This window comes from Parasteatoda tepidariorum, chromosome 9 (assembly GCF_043381705.1).
Source record: "Parasteatoda tepidariorum isolate YZ-2023 chromosome 9, CAS_Ptep_4.0, whole genome shotgun sequence".
NCBI lineage: Eukaryota > Metazoa > Arthropoda > Arachnida > Araneae > Theridiidae > Parasteatoda > Parasteatoda tepidariorum.
Window position 1 is genome coordinate 22,458,008 of NC_092212.1, and position 15,453 is coordinate 22,473,460.

Consider the following 15,453-nt stretch of genomic DNA (forward strand, 5'->3'; position numbering starts at 1 on the left):
AGCTCGGAACTAGCAGATCGAAATTATAAGCTGTGGACATTATTAGCCGGGGACATTATTTTATTTTAGTACTGCAAAAACAAAGCTTAACCCTAACAGAAATAGTTCTACCCAAAGTAAAATTGCTAAGTTCTCTACTCTTAAAAAGTGGTACAAAAATTGCCGAACCTTACACGTCGGATTTTGGCAGGAGGAATAAAATAGACGAAACTTAAATATTGCTGACCATATACACCGAAGAGCCATTACATTATGACCACCCTCCATCTATAACAATGGGCTCGCCCAGGTTTTCATTATTTCTCGCCCAGGAACAATGTTTTCATGGGCACATTCGGATCCACAATCCTCATAGAACAATCCCTGACGTTTGTAAGCTACTTGAACAACTACTTGTCTTGTACTACTTGTAAGCTACTTGTCTTGGCCCCCAAATTCACCTGACCTTAATCCAATAGAGCATTTGTGGTCCTACTTGGAAAACCAAATTCGTGCTGCCACGCTACCCCCTCGCAATGTGAAGGAATTGCAGGACCAGTTGGTGAGCGCTTGGTACCAGATACCTCAGACTACCTATCAGCACCTTGTGGAATCAATGCCACAGCGGGTGCTAGCAGTTTTGAGGGGTAAAGGTGGTCCTACATGTTATTGGCAGGGGGGTCATAATGTAACGGCTCTTCAGTGTAAATAGAGCATTGATTTGAATAAATGTTTTCAACTTGGATTGAATGAGGCAAGGTTTGAGACGTCAGGACAAATAATTTTAAAAAATGCAAAAATTTTAAGCATAAAAAGTGATATCTTTAACTTTACTAGGTGGCAAATATAAAAACGGTAGTGAAACTTTTATAATAAAAAACTTAACTTTTATTTAACTTATAGATTTAGGTGACAATTTACATTTTCACTGCTTTCTCTGTAACTTAGATTAGATAGCTTTTAATTTGACCATCTCTTACTTATTGACATTCTTGATATTATTGTATCACAGCTATTTACGTAAGCTAGGTATGGTTGCATGTGTGTTCTTTTTACGTTGAGTCAAATGAGATTAAATTTGAGTCGATAGTTTAAAAGAAAAGTATAAATAATTATAACATAAAAGTAGTACTTCTTATTCGTAAGCATATTGAAAAAAATGAGGTCAAAACTACCAGAATTTGGTAAAATTTCGCGTGTTTATGGCTCCATAAGAACACAAAAAGGTCGGCAATTTTTGCTAAAGTGCTTTAGTAATGATTTTGGTAAAATTAACAATAAAATCAATAAAATATGGTTTCAAAACATGTGATAAAATTTGATAAATGCGATAAAAATTAAGAATCGCCAATGCTATCTTTTGCCGGCAGAAACTAAATCTAACTAAATAAATGAAACTAAGTTATGAGAAAAAAATTACTTTAGTAAATTTGCACTATTTTGTGAGCATGCGTTTTATCAATGAATTCTACATAACTAACTGCAAAAAATCGACTTGTTTTTTTTATTTAATTGCGCTTCTAGAGTGTTCTTAAAGACAAGTTATTACCCAAATATTTATGACATGGCTAATAAGGTTTAGTCGCATCTAATGTATTAAGTTTTTGATTGTTTTAGTTTAATATGTAATAGTTGTTTACAATATTAAGTGAATTATAAATGAAGTTTTTTTCTTTTTGGTTGTAGCATTTTAAAGAGGACACCATTTTTAGTCGAAAAAAGAGGCAATAAAAATATGTCTTGAAACGCATTAATACATGGAATATTAAAATATTAAAAATATCTACCGTTAAATTAGCAATTAATTTAAGTTGGTCAGAAAGATTATACGTCATCGAATAGCGCCAGCCTTACCACATTCATAATAAGCTAAAATGAGTATTAAACTGAGATATTTTTAAAATCAGTTTATTCGATTTCCATTTGAAGTGAAACAATATCTAAATAGTAAATATAGTTACCAATGTAATTTTATAGTCTGAAATCAGTGTATAATGGTTTTAAAAGATTAGTTTTTAATTTAAAAATAATAAGCGGAACACTAGATATTTTAAAATAATAGATTTTGATTTAACTTCAAGACTAATTTTATATTATTTTATAACCGTCGTTGAACAATCAACCTAAACCTCAATTTTTCAACTATCAATGTTCAACTCCATATCCTTGTAATTTTGAACTCGATCCAAAAGACAAAAAGAAATTTGTATTTGTGTAGAACTTTTTGATGGAACTAATCCACATGTGTGTTACATGGAGTGGATGTAAACCTAACACAGTTAACCTGGTGACAAAGGGACTCTAACCCATGATACATTTATCAATGAGGATGTTTCACGTCATGGACTAAAGTCGGTGCGGAATCTTTTCTGGAGGAGAGCTGTCTATCCTTGAGCCATAATGGCTCTAGGAGACTAATTGAAAAAGGTTCACCATCTCTAATCTAAGCAGAAATCTAGCTCAGCTCGCACACCAAATAACCATGTCATTTACGCAATTAACACTGCCTTAATAGCGCATTCCGGATGTTGGAGCTTACGCAAATTTGGAGCATACCTAAAACTAGAGCCTATGCAAATTTGTAGGTAACGCGAATTTGGAGCTTACGCAAATCTGGAGCTTAAGTAAATTTGAAGGTAATGCAAATTTGTAGCATTCGCAAATTTAGACCTTCTGCAAATTTGATGTTAACGCAACTTTAAAGCTTGGGCAAATTTGGAAATTATGCAAATTTGAAGGTAACGCAAGTTTGGAGTTTCTTTATTCCTTTAGGAAGAAGATTGTTCAAATCCAATTTTATTCTCTAATAATTAAGTGAAATACTATCCAAGTAAGTGAATCTAATCTTAATTAAGTAAAATATAATCTTAAGTGAAATGCAATATAATTGGTTCTATCGTTTTGAATAGCCTTTTTTTTCTTCATTTCGCGCATTTCAACAATAAAAAAAGAAATCTTTAACATTAAATTAATACTAGCAAGTAGAAGTCAAAATTAACCTTTAGCCTAAAAAATAAAAGTAAGGAATATGAAAGAAGTCTTACTTTTTGCCATTTCTTTTATTTGTCTGAGCCCTTGCGCTCTACGCTCAGGTGTGTCACGCAACTCCGTTTCTGCTTTTCTCTGAAAAAACTCGGGAATTCGAGTCATCTCAAACGGCAGGATCTCCTCTCCTATTTTGGCGATGTCAGGATTTCGAGTAAGCATTTTTGCATTTACTCACGCTGTCTATTCCTACGAAGATAGAAATGAAAATGTCAGTATTTCCTTGCAAAAGAATTTTTCATAACCATATTTGATATTAATGTAACTTGAGTAAAAAATAAATTAATGACAAATAAAAATTGTCGTTGTCTCCAATGCTACTTGCTCATACCAGTGAGCTTGTTTCATAAAATAAAGTGAATTTAAGGCAGAGGGTGCGTTTCCTGTTTTTTAGTGGAACTATATATGCCCAAGAGTGTGGCTTTAGACCCACACATGCCACAGCCCGTTTATAGGGAGGAGCCATTCATTTATCCACATATCGTATATTTGACCTGAACTAGAGAAAGTTCATTCTCCAATTCAGCACCCTCAGAGGTATAATTTTTACGAGAGAACGGGGGACTTTGTAGCACGACAAATTTAAAGTGTACCAGTCACCATTTACTACACGGGGAGTCTTCGGCCCACGGGGATTAAACTCATGACCTCTTGGACGCCATACCAACCAGGTTCTCCCGCCTTTATAAATAATAATTAAACTGCTAATTGAAATTTGGTCCGTTGTTGACGAAATATATTTTCTTTTAAAAATATGCTCTGAGAGAACATTTCGTCCAGTTGAAGAAATTACTATCTTCACTCCTCTGAGCGCAGTAAAAATGAATATGCAAGTTTCACGAAACTTTCTTCGTTTTTGATGAAACTGTTTCCTGATACACGCTCCGAGTAAAAATTTCGTCAAAGTGACGAAATAACTGTCGTCACTTCTTCCAGGAAACGAACTATTATATTTTTCGTGGACACACTGTAGGCGGATCAATGTCATCCAAACAACACAAGAAGAACCGATAGAACAGAGAGAGAAATTACACTCATGCCTGAAGCGGGATAGGAGCCCGTGATCTTCTTGGCACTCGGCCAACTATTTGAGCGGTCGACTTGTTTCGTCACTTTATCTTCGAGTGTCAAGTTATCACAATAGTTTCCTCATTCTAGTTAGTAATTTCCCACAATGCACTACGATAAGGTTTCGAGTTGAGGAAATATTTTCATTATACATTTGAGAGTTCACGTTTCGTCACAAATCGCGAGATTTCGCAACGAAATGATTCTCAAAAGTTTTTCGAAATTCTGCTCAAGGATTGCTGAATCGTCAAAAGTGCGAGTTTTACTTCGGAGAACAAGGTTTTATAGTATTGTCAGAAACATTAAGCCTAATGCAACGTGTCGATAAATGCAATTAACTAAGAAACACAATAAGAAGTTATTGAACCAGAGAAACATTCACACTAACCTCTATACTAGCCGGCACATAGAGATAGCTTTTTCAACATGAAATTAAAAATGGTGAAGTAAGAAGAATATAATCCTAGTAGGTGTTAAACGCTTGGCGTGATTTTTATTTTGTTTTATATCCTGTTAAGCCTTTAAGTATCTAGCAATTTAAGTAAATTTATAAAACATTTTCCTTGCCTGGAATTATCAACAATAAATAGCACATAAAATATTAATTTTTAGTACAGAAAAGCATTCAGTTTCCACTTGAACATAGTTTAGAATCTTTGATATATTTAGACAATTTTAGAATTTATTAATCGATATAGTTTTATGGTGCTATTACTTTGTTGATAGCGTTAATTAGTTCAGTTTCAGTTTTAATTTCCTCTGTGAAATAAAACAAATTTCTGAATCTGCTATTTCTTAGTTAATAAGGAACAATAGCCAGAAATTTTTTCTAGCATGCATAAATAAATATAGATCTAAACATTGACGAAATATTTAACTAAGAAGTCTATTAAAACCTATAAATACGAAATACATTTACTACATTAATTAACTGTCTATACAAAATTATAAAAATTTGTATTATTGAGTAATCACTTCCCATTTTCTTAATACTAAGCATTATTTACGATATTCAATAAAAAAAACGTCATAACTTTGATATTTACAATCATTAAAATATTCATTCTGATTTTAAAAAAATAGAAAAATATGCTTACTAAAGTTTTTAACTTTAAATGAAGTTTCAAAAGGTTATTGCAATAAAACTAAAAATAATACATAAAGACTACGACATTTAAAGCAGTTAAAATATTCATTCCAGTAGCAAAAAAAAGGTTAAAATATGCTTGCAAAACTTTTAAACTTAAAAAAGATATAAAAACGTTAATACAATGAAAGTAAAAACGTAGTGACTCTGTCATTTAAAATAAAATAGTAATTAGTAGCTAAAGAAGTAAATTATGCTTACCAAACTTTTCAACTTCAAAAGGACGTTTAAAATGTTTAAATGAAAAATAAGAACTAAATGAATAACAAATGATCGATTTTCTTTTTCTTATACAATTTTTATAACAAAAACAAATTCTTACATTAAAAAATTTGGAGATTTCTAGAAAAAAAACCCGATGTTTTCCTATTAAATCAATCAGGAAGGTTATCTAGATTATTAAATGTTTTCATATTTTTTTTTCCTTTCATAAGTTTTTATCGCTGTACTCATCGTAAACACGAAGACACCTCTTTTTCTCTCGAAGCTTCCCCGTTTTATAAAAAAACAAGAAAAACAAATGCCGATGACGAAAGACTATTAGATTATTATGTCATTCTATTTGCCTTTGATAAGCAGCTTAATCATCTGCATAAGCCTCCGCGATGTAAAAGATTTCGAGGCAAATTACGGTAAAAAGTACTTCCACTTAGGGTTCCGGTACTTTTTACCGTATAATTCATTTTTACTGGAACATGTTATGGAAAAAAAATCTAATTTACTGTAATTTTTAAGGTATTAATTACCGTAAAAATCTGAATCACACTAATTAAATAAATATTACTGAAAAAACTACGGTATGATATTTTACGGTAAAAATGATTTATAAGGTAAATTGGATTTTACGGCAAGACGAATTTGATGGTGAAAATGATTTCAGGAATTACGAGTCCAAAATTCCGGTGCTTTATATAATAATTTGATCTGGAATTTTTTACAGTGTAGCTGCATGGTTGGCAGTTTGGTTTAAATAAAATAAAATAAAATCAAGTAAAATAAAATAAAATAAAACAGTAAGTGCAATTTATTTACCTTATCACATTTGAATAAGTCTATAATTAAATAAATATTAATAAAAAAACTACAGTGTCGTATTTTATGAGGAAAGTGAATTTTACCGTAACATGGATTTTCAGGAGAATTGGATTTTACGGTAAAACGAATCTTATGGTGAAATGGATTTTTGGAATGATGCACCCAAAATGCCGGTACGTTATACCGTAATTCGATATGGCAGTTTGGTTTAAGTAAAGTAAAATGAAATATAACTGGAAGAACTTATTTACCTAATCATATATTTTTGAGTGAATTCCTGATAGTTGTAAAAAATTGAAGAACATTAGCTGGGAGTTAAGTTTCCTTTTACGAAAAATACGAGATTTAGCCTAATTTCTCGATTAATTAAGAACAATGATTGTTGGAAGACTGATACTCCAGAAATTAAATTTAGATCTCTCTGGAGTTATTCTATTAGTTATTCTGCGTTTATTAGTTTAATGTTCTAAAAACTTAATGAGATGACAGTTCAATAGAAGCAACAGTGTAGTTAACTGAATTTTAAAAAAAAGTACTGATAGCAAATAAGTAGAACACGTTTTACTGGAGTTAAGTTTTTATCAGCAACGTAATTAATACAAATAAGGTAATTTATACAAATACTATCACTGCAGACAGTATTTTGCTTTGTCTGTGTTGCGCATGTTTATAATGTATCCGACATGCGATTAAATATTTCTTTGAATAATTATAATTGTGAAAAATAATAACGACAGTATTCACATTTTGCACAGTTTTGAGGTAATTTTTTTTAGAATCTAAGTGACTGATATTAAACTATACTGCTATTGCGTCAAGGCCAACTGGGCCTGATGTGCGGGGGAAAATGTGGGGGGCTAAGTACAGAATTTTCGTAGGCCCCATGGTCATTACTTTAAACTAAATTCACATGTTTGATTATGAAGTTTTTAAAATTATTTATAACGCAACTAAATTACGATGAAGTATTAGCAAATTTGAGCTTATATTTATTTCAATTTTTTTAAACTTTATAACAGTAAAAGATAATTGTTAAGGGAAAAACACAAAAAAAAAAAAAAACGTTCTTGTAATATTACTATAGCATCTTATATTTGGAAAAACATTAATTATTTTTGTTTTTCTTGCTTTTAACTTTGATGAATTTAAATCAATTGAAACATAAATATTCTCTGAAATACTGAAGAGGACATTTACCTATCTCCCCCACCCTAACAACGTAACATTTACATTCCGTAATAACATAACAACGTGATACAACGTAAACATAAACTTTACGTAAATATTTACATTTCCGAGCACGTGTGAAAACGAAATTTGTCGTCAAATCATATAAGCGCCAGCCAATTAGCCATTATCTCCCTTCCCACGTACAGTTACGTCATTTTTGACCAATAGCGTGAACCGGCGCATTTGAAATTTAATCGCTAGATGAGCTATCGTTTATATTTCTCTACTTGTAAATAAAATCTTTCCTTATTTGAAATGTGATGGTTACTTAATCGGTATTAATGATAAGAGATTACAAGCTAACTTCAAGTAATGTAGTTTCAGTAATTTTTAAAAAATAATCATAAGTAAATAAATAAAGAGTAAATAGAGTAAAAAGGAGTAAAAGAGTATACTAAAATAAAGAGTTTATTAAAACATAAAATAAGATTATAAACAGATTCGCATTAAAGAATCTACTTTTTCTTTTCTTTTGTGCAGATTCATTTATTTATTTATTCATTAATTTTAAATATTATTGAGAAAAGTGTTTTTTTTTTTTTTTTTTTTTTTTTTTTTTTTTTGTCAAACGAAATTTTTCTAATATAAAATATTTATAAAAAAGTAATAAAATAAATGCTGCTTTTGCTCTTGATAAGCCTCCAAAGAAAGTTTTTGATTCTTTCGTGAATTGAATTTTAATATTCACGAATATACATTTAAATGTTCTACAACAATATTTTTGGTTCTTTAATATTTTAAATTTTTTTTACATTGCTTGGTTGAATGAAGTTAGAACATAAAGTTGACCTTTTTTTATTTTTTAGCTTTTTCTTCTTTTAAATTTGATCTCGACTAATTTGAATTCTGGCACGAAAGTAGTTGTGTATTCACAATTCTCAGAAAAAAAGTGTCGAAACAATTTTCTTCTTTATATTGCATTCAGTAAATATTTTAAGTGACATAGATTCCTTATGATAAATTTTTTATTGCAATTAAAAATTAAATGCCCGTTTTTCCTCTATTTTAGGAAACAATATAAAGAGTACTTCAATGTAGTTATTAAAAAGTAAGATTAAAAACACAACAAGTAAAAAAAAAAACATTTTTTTACAAATATTTTGTGAGCAAATTATGTATTGTAAACAAAGTAAGTAAAACTGGCATTATTTTAAAAATTTGAATACTTTTGAGAAAGATTTTATTTTTTTCTCTCTCTCTTTTTGTTAAAATGATTTTTTTAATATGAAATATTCATAAAATAAATTAAATATTTACCCTGATATGCCTCCGAAAATACATACACATTATATATATATATATATATATATATATATATATGCATAGCTGCGAGCTCTTCCAGTTTATCCGGAAGATTTTATTTTCATATTTAAAGTGGTAGCGAAACTCATGTTATTCCATTAAACTTTTTAAGTTATAATAATAATTAAACAATCAAAAATTTACTAACGGAATGCTATAAATTTACAACACCTCGTGGCATCACTTTTAAAAACCAGGGAGACATGAGGTCGTGGTGCAGAACAGAGAGACAAAAACAAACGATAAGAAATATCATTAAATACTGTGTCGAGAACATAATGTCCTCAAACGACCTCATGGACCCCTTGTTTATCATCCCATATGTATTTTAACTTATCAGATTTAATATTGAACCAACACCTCTCTGTTGCTTAGACTATTCTATTATTGAATTTCAATTTTGTAATTAGTTTTAAAGACTTTGATTTTACTGATTTTAAATACCTATACTCTGGTTTAGATTCCTATTTTTACCCTTTTTTAATTATTTTGAGCACTGATGCTTTTATTTTTGGTGCTTTTTTTTATTTATTGGATCCTGAATTGCCCTGGATATTTTGATTTTAATTGTTGCTTTATAAACCTATTTTCAAATTTGATTAATTTTTAAACTAATTTTATTGTATTTTGGCTATCAATTATACATTTTCTAATTATTTTTAACCATCAAAGCGTCCTCCTTCGAAGAGTTCTTTTCATGCTTTTGTAATTCAGCTGTCTTTATTGTAGCGAAATCATCTATACTCTAACGTCATTGTTATTTTTTTTTTGTAACTGTATTTATTGTATTTTATTGTTGTTGTCAAATTGTCACTGATGCTTTTGTTTTTGGTGCTTTTTTTTATTTATTGGATCCTGAATTGCCCTGGATATTTTGATTTTAATTGTTGCTTTATATACCTATTTTCTAATTTGATTAATTTTTTAATTAATTTTATTGTATTTTGGTTATCAATTATACATTTTCTAATTATTTTTAACCATCAAACCGTCCTCTTTCGAAGAGTTCTTCTTTTCATGCTTTTGAACTTCTGCTGTCTTTATTGTAAGGAAATCATCTGCACTCTAACGTCATTGTTATTTTTTTGTAACTGTATTTATTGTATTTCATTGTTGTTGTCAAATTGTATTGTATTGCATCGTAATAGTCGAGTGCCCATATTCTTGGGCGGGACGACTAAGCAAATTCTATATTAATAATTATAAATGAGTTTGACCACTACTGTATATAAATGATTACTATAAATATATAAAAACATTATAGTTATTACGATAGAAAATGTCAACCAGGTCAAAATATAAATGTATTTTTTAGTAAGATTGCTTGTCGGTAATTGTTTTTTTACCACTTGGAAAATCCATTCTTGGAAAGAGTGAAAATTAGCTGGCATTTATAGGCAGTGGCGCACATTAACCTATGTGCCTCTCCCTGTAAGAATAATAAACGCGCCCTGCCTTAGACTTCATTATTAGACTTTAATTTTTTGAAATTTCAAAAGGTTTGAAAGTTATTGCAATTTTAAGTGGTTTCATCGTGTTTTCACTCCCTTTTCTTGCCATATATATTTTAAATTACATATTTTTTTGCCGCGTGAATATTATAAAATGCAGTAGAACTTGATGTAGTAGAACTGAATGTAGTGAATACCATAAAATGTAGTAGAACTTCATGTAGTAGAACTGAATGTAGTGAATACTATAAAATGTAGTAGAACTTGATGTAGTAGAACTGAATGCAGTGAAGACTACAAAATGTAGTAGAACTTGATGTAGTAGAACTNGTAACGTTCAGTTAACACACGTAACGCACCAATTTCACCAAAATAAAGAAGTTTTTACTGTTGCAAGAAATTTTTAAAAATCACTAAACACAGCTTCGATATTGTATCTCTCTATAAAAGAAAATATCTTAATTTTTTGCCTTTATACTTCACAGAATTAAATGAATATATTCAAAGTTTCAAATATCTAGCATTATAAAGGGTAACACACGTAACAAAATTTCAGAAATTTTTTTTTTCAACATCAAATTAATTTGCGCCTTCAATCTTCGTTTTGAAAACTTACAACACATATAGATTTAACAACAAATTAAGAAAAACATAAAAAATATCTAACAAGTTTATTATAATAAGTGTTAAAGTTGAAATATGTCGTGTAAAAGTAACACACGTAACGAAAGAATCGCCCTTTATTTTTTTGAAATTTCAAAATGTTTGAAAGTTATTGCAATTTTAAGTGGTTTCATCGTGTTTGCACTCACTTTTCTTGCCATATATATTTTAAATTACATATTTTTTTGCCGCGTGAATATTATAAAATGCAGTAGAACTTGATGTAGTAGAACTGAATGTAGTGAATACCATAAAATGTAGTAGAACTTCATGTAGTAGAACTGAATGTAGTGAATACTATAAAATGTAGTAGAACTTGATGTAGTAGAACTGAATGCAGTGAAGACTACAAAATGTAGTAGAACTTGATGTAGTAGAACTGAATGCAGTGAATACTATAAAATGTAGTAGAACTTGATGTAGTAGAACTGAATGTAGAGAATACTATAAAATGTAGTAGAACTTGAAGTTAAGAATTTGTGTTAAAATGTGTAGTGGAAGTACGATGAAATGCCATTATTTAAGGTTTAATTATTAGTTAAGGAATTTTCAATTGAAAAATTTGTAATAAAAAAAAGTATGCATGCCATGCATTTAAATTCAAATCTGTTTGAAAGTTACTGCAAATAATATTTCAAGTTTTTTTCCGTGAATTTTTTTCACACTTTCTTTTCTTTAAATACGATTAAAATTCTTAATATTTGAATTTAAATATCATAAAACTATAATTAGAAAACTGATAAAATGACGATAAGATATAAGAAAGATGAGAGATAAGATAACTCTTTTTTAAAATGAAGAACGTGTAGAACGTCTTGAACGAGTGCAATATTTTTCATTCCTCTTATTGAACCGAACAATTTATAAAGTACGTACTAATAAAGTACGTACAATCGATTATCTCTTAAACACTGGAAATCTTTCATTTTGTTACGATTAGCATATTAACAAAATGGTTTTACAAAAATTATATTAATCACATTTTTTTACTAGCAAATAATTATTTATTTTTTGTATGAAATATCAATTTAATAAAAAGCAAGAATAAATAAAAATCAATCACGAGGGTTGGTGCGCAAAGTCTCTTATTAAATATTTAAAAAAAAGCCACAAAAAATTGATTTTTTTCCCAGAAAAATAAGATTAAAAAAGTAAATAAGTAATGCCATTGTTTTAGTAAATTCAAAATAAAAAACTGTGCAAAAGAATTTACATTTACTAAAACACTGGAAATTAAAAAAATAAAATTTTCAATCGATGTTCAAACAAGTAAAAAATAGTTCACATTGATACACTGCTATCAAAAACAAATATATTTTTGAAAAACTTACTAGAAAAATCTTTTTTCTATCTAGTCGATTCACGATATTCGATTTATAACTCGATTAAATAATTCGATATAATTCGAAATAATTCAATTTCACGTGAAATTTTTAAAATTTTACCTATTTTGTTTAAGGACACAATTTTAAAGAAATTTTTTTTATCTAAATTATATTAAAGAAATTGTATGCGAGTTAAATAATGGTCTCCGCAATACTTACATTAAGTGTCTAACTGCTTCTAATGTGTACTTTCAATTAAGAGTAGCTGTTGCTTTAAAAATAGGAACTTTTTTAAATATAATGATAAGAAACTAACTTAATAACATTTTGACGCTTGCAATAAAGGATTCATAAGTCTAAACGCTTTCTAATGAGATAAAATATCATTACGATATCATAAAGTTACTGTAGCAGTCTCGTTGAGTTAAGGTTATAATTCATTGACCTCTTAATGCACTTATCTTTTTTATGTATTTACGTCTACAGTCAACCTTGGATTTTTATGGCAATATGAGTAATCTTAAAGGTTATTCAAATAGTTTTCTGCAAAGAATGATAACCAGACATTATTATACATAACAATGTGATGCATATAACTTATAATTTCCGTTAAACAATAATAATTGTATTTTATAATATAATCTAGCTCTATTGTTTTATATTCATTATTTTGCGTAACCCTAGTCACCCTAGTTCGTAAGCACAGATGTATAGTTCGATTTCGTTAGATGATGTAGTGGTCAAGTGACGTGCTCAATTGCGTGCACACTGCTTCAACGTGATCAAAGCAAGTAGCTATCAGTGAGATATTTTAGTTTGAAGCGGAAATTGTGTGTAAACATGGATACGTGAAAGGATGTGATCGAAAACGGGCAATTGCGTTTGGCCATGTCAATGGTCATACGGTTAATGAAGTTGCTGGATTTGTTGGTATTTCGATGCTGACTGTTCAACGTGTCTACAAGCAGTGGTGTAATACACGTCGTCACGAAGGACGACGTCAAAATTGTGGTCGGAAAAAGATCCAGCATGAAAGGGGCCGGAGAAGTGCTTCCCGATTTGTCAATCAAAATCGCTTCAAAACCTGTCAGGAAAACCATCAGTTTGTAAATGAAGGTCCATCCTAACCTGTTAGGGAGAGAACATTGCAACTAGAACTGCATGCAATGAACATTTGGAATCGAACATCGCGTAAGAGGCCATTGCTCACACAGGCACATAAAGCTGCGTGACTTCAGTGGGCTAGAACAGTGTTTCCCAAACTTATGATTTTTGTGTACCCCTTCTAAATTTTTCGTAACGCTGTGTACCACTAATAAGAAAATTAATGAATTTTTTACTACAAAAAAATTGCACAAAAATTAAAAAGCACAACTGACTGTTGACACCACTAATTATTAACTGTTAACTCAGCTAAAAGTAGCCTTTAAAAAATACGTAATCGTAAATTTTCATGACTAACTTTGTTTTGAAATACATTTTTTTAAAAATTTCGTTTGTTGCAAGATATTTCGCATAGGAACGCGTACCCCCTCTAAAATGTTCCCGTACCCCTAGGGGTACGCGTACCACACTTTGGGAAACACTGGGCTAGAAGTCACCGAACGAGGACAGTTGCTGACTGGTGGAATGTGATATGGTCTGATGAATCACGTTTTTGCCTTTATTCAAAAGACGCACGTCGTCCAGTGCAACGAAGAGCAGATGAAGCATTTCATCCTGAATGTGTGCTAGGCCAGATTCAAGCCGAAGATGGGTCTGTCATGTTTTGGGGGCATTTTTCTTATTATGGATTGTTCCCCCTCATTGAGGTGGCCACTAACATGAACCAACATGCTTATTTTAACATTCTGGATTTTTCAATATGACAACAGCAAATCGGGCTGGAAGAGCATATGACTAGTTTTATGAACCCTCAGACACTCAATACATCTCGACTGGCCTGTAAAATCACCTGACTTCAACACCATTGAAAATTTTTGAGACATGTTGAATTAACGTGTAAAACGCCGAAATCAGCATCCTCGCCATTTAGTGGATTTTCGCGATCAAATCCTTAGCGAGTGGCTTGAACTGGATTCGATGTACCTCCAAAATCTCGTGGACTCACTTCCTAACCAATTCCAGGTTGTTATCGAATCCAAAGGCGGTGTTATTTTCTATTAAATAATGTTTTTCAGGATTTCTCCAAGGGTGACTAATTTTTTGTCCGGTGTGCTTAGTTTGTATTGCAAATTCATTAAAAGTGTTTGAAAAAAGTATAATTTAATGAAGTTTAAGACTCACTTTCCTAATTTTGTAAATTAGCATTAAATAACCTGAAGCTATATAGAAAATTCTTTACAAAATACAGTCTATAAATGTTTATTTTTTCGAAAGTAAAATCGTACAGTTTTAAGCGCAATGTAATATCTAAAAAAACAAAAACAAGAACCTGAAATTATGAAATTACTGAAAAGTATCGTTAGTGAAAATTGAAAAGACGCATGAAAAATAATTCTAGTTCCAATGAAAAAACACAATAAAATTTTTCGAATGAAAAAATCATAGAATATAAAATGGCTAATATTAATATAATGCCAACGCTTTAATTTAAATCTTTATTTTCCTCCTTTTACATCCGCATCTTTTCCTTATTTTAAAAAATTCCAAGTAAACTGCAAAGTTTAAGTTAATATCAAAAACTGTAACTCGAAAGCGATTTTAATTTACTTTTGGTAAATGATTTTACTTTTGTAATTTTAGCTTAGAAAAATTGTACTGTGGTAAAATATAGCTTTGAGAATCATTTTGAAATCTTTGCGAAATGTTGAAAAATCTTTTGGGCTTATAAAGCAAATAATAGTAATAACTAGTGGGCTGCGCCCCCTGCTCGCTAACGCTCGCCAACCCCCGAAAATTGCTACGCAATCTTGTATGGTTTGCTTCGCAAACCAAGCTCGCTTCGCTCGCTACTAATTTAAGTACATTGCAAATGCATAAAATTCTAAGAATTCAAAACAATCATTCAAATCCATATAAAAACTTTTTTTAAAAAAAATTACATCTTTTTAGTAAATACTAAGTCATTAAAATGAATTTGAATTCAAATAAATGACATGTAATTCATTAAACCTATTAGAAAATAGTATTAATATTGAAATCTTAAGATAAAATTTCTAAAACTGATATCTCTTTAAAAAGGTTAAAATTTTGGCTATAATTAAGT

At 30.1% G+C, this 15,453-nt stretch overlaps 1 protein-coding gene across 6 annotated transcripts in view; it reads right to left on the minus strand.

The window, feature by feature from the left end:
* Nucleotides 1-15,453, minus strand: part of LOC107440947 (alpha-tocopherol transfer protein-like) — a 38,449-nt gene that overhangs the window by 11,185 nt on the left and 11,811 nt on the right. For 4 of the 6 annotated variants that reach the window (XM_016054045.3, XM_016054043.3, XM_021144225.3 and 1 more), the window contains exon 2: nucleotides 3,024-3,213. In XM_016054045.3, coding sequence (XP_015909531.1) covers nucleotides 3,024-3,186 — 163 coding nt within the window. In that variant the 5' untranslated portion in view covers nucleotides 3,187-3,213. Of the gene's footprint in view, nucleotides 1-3,023; nucleotides 3,214-5,440; nucleotides 5,728-12,464; nucleotides 12,599-15,453 lie in introns of those variants that run through there. The other 2 variants (XM_016054046.3, XM_016054042.4) reach the window with 2 other exon arrangements.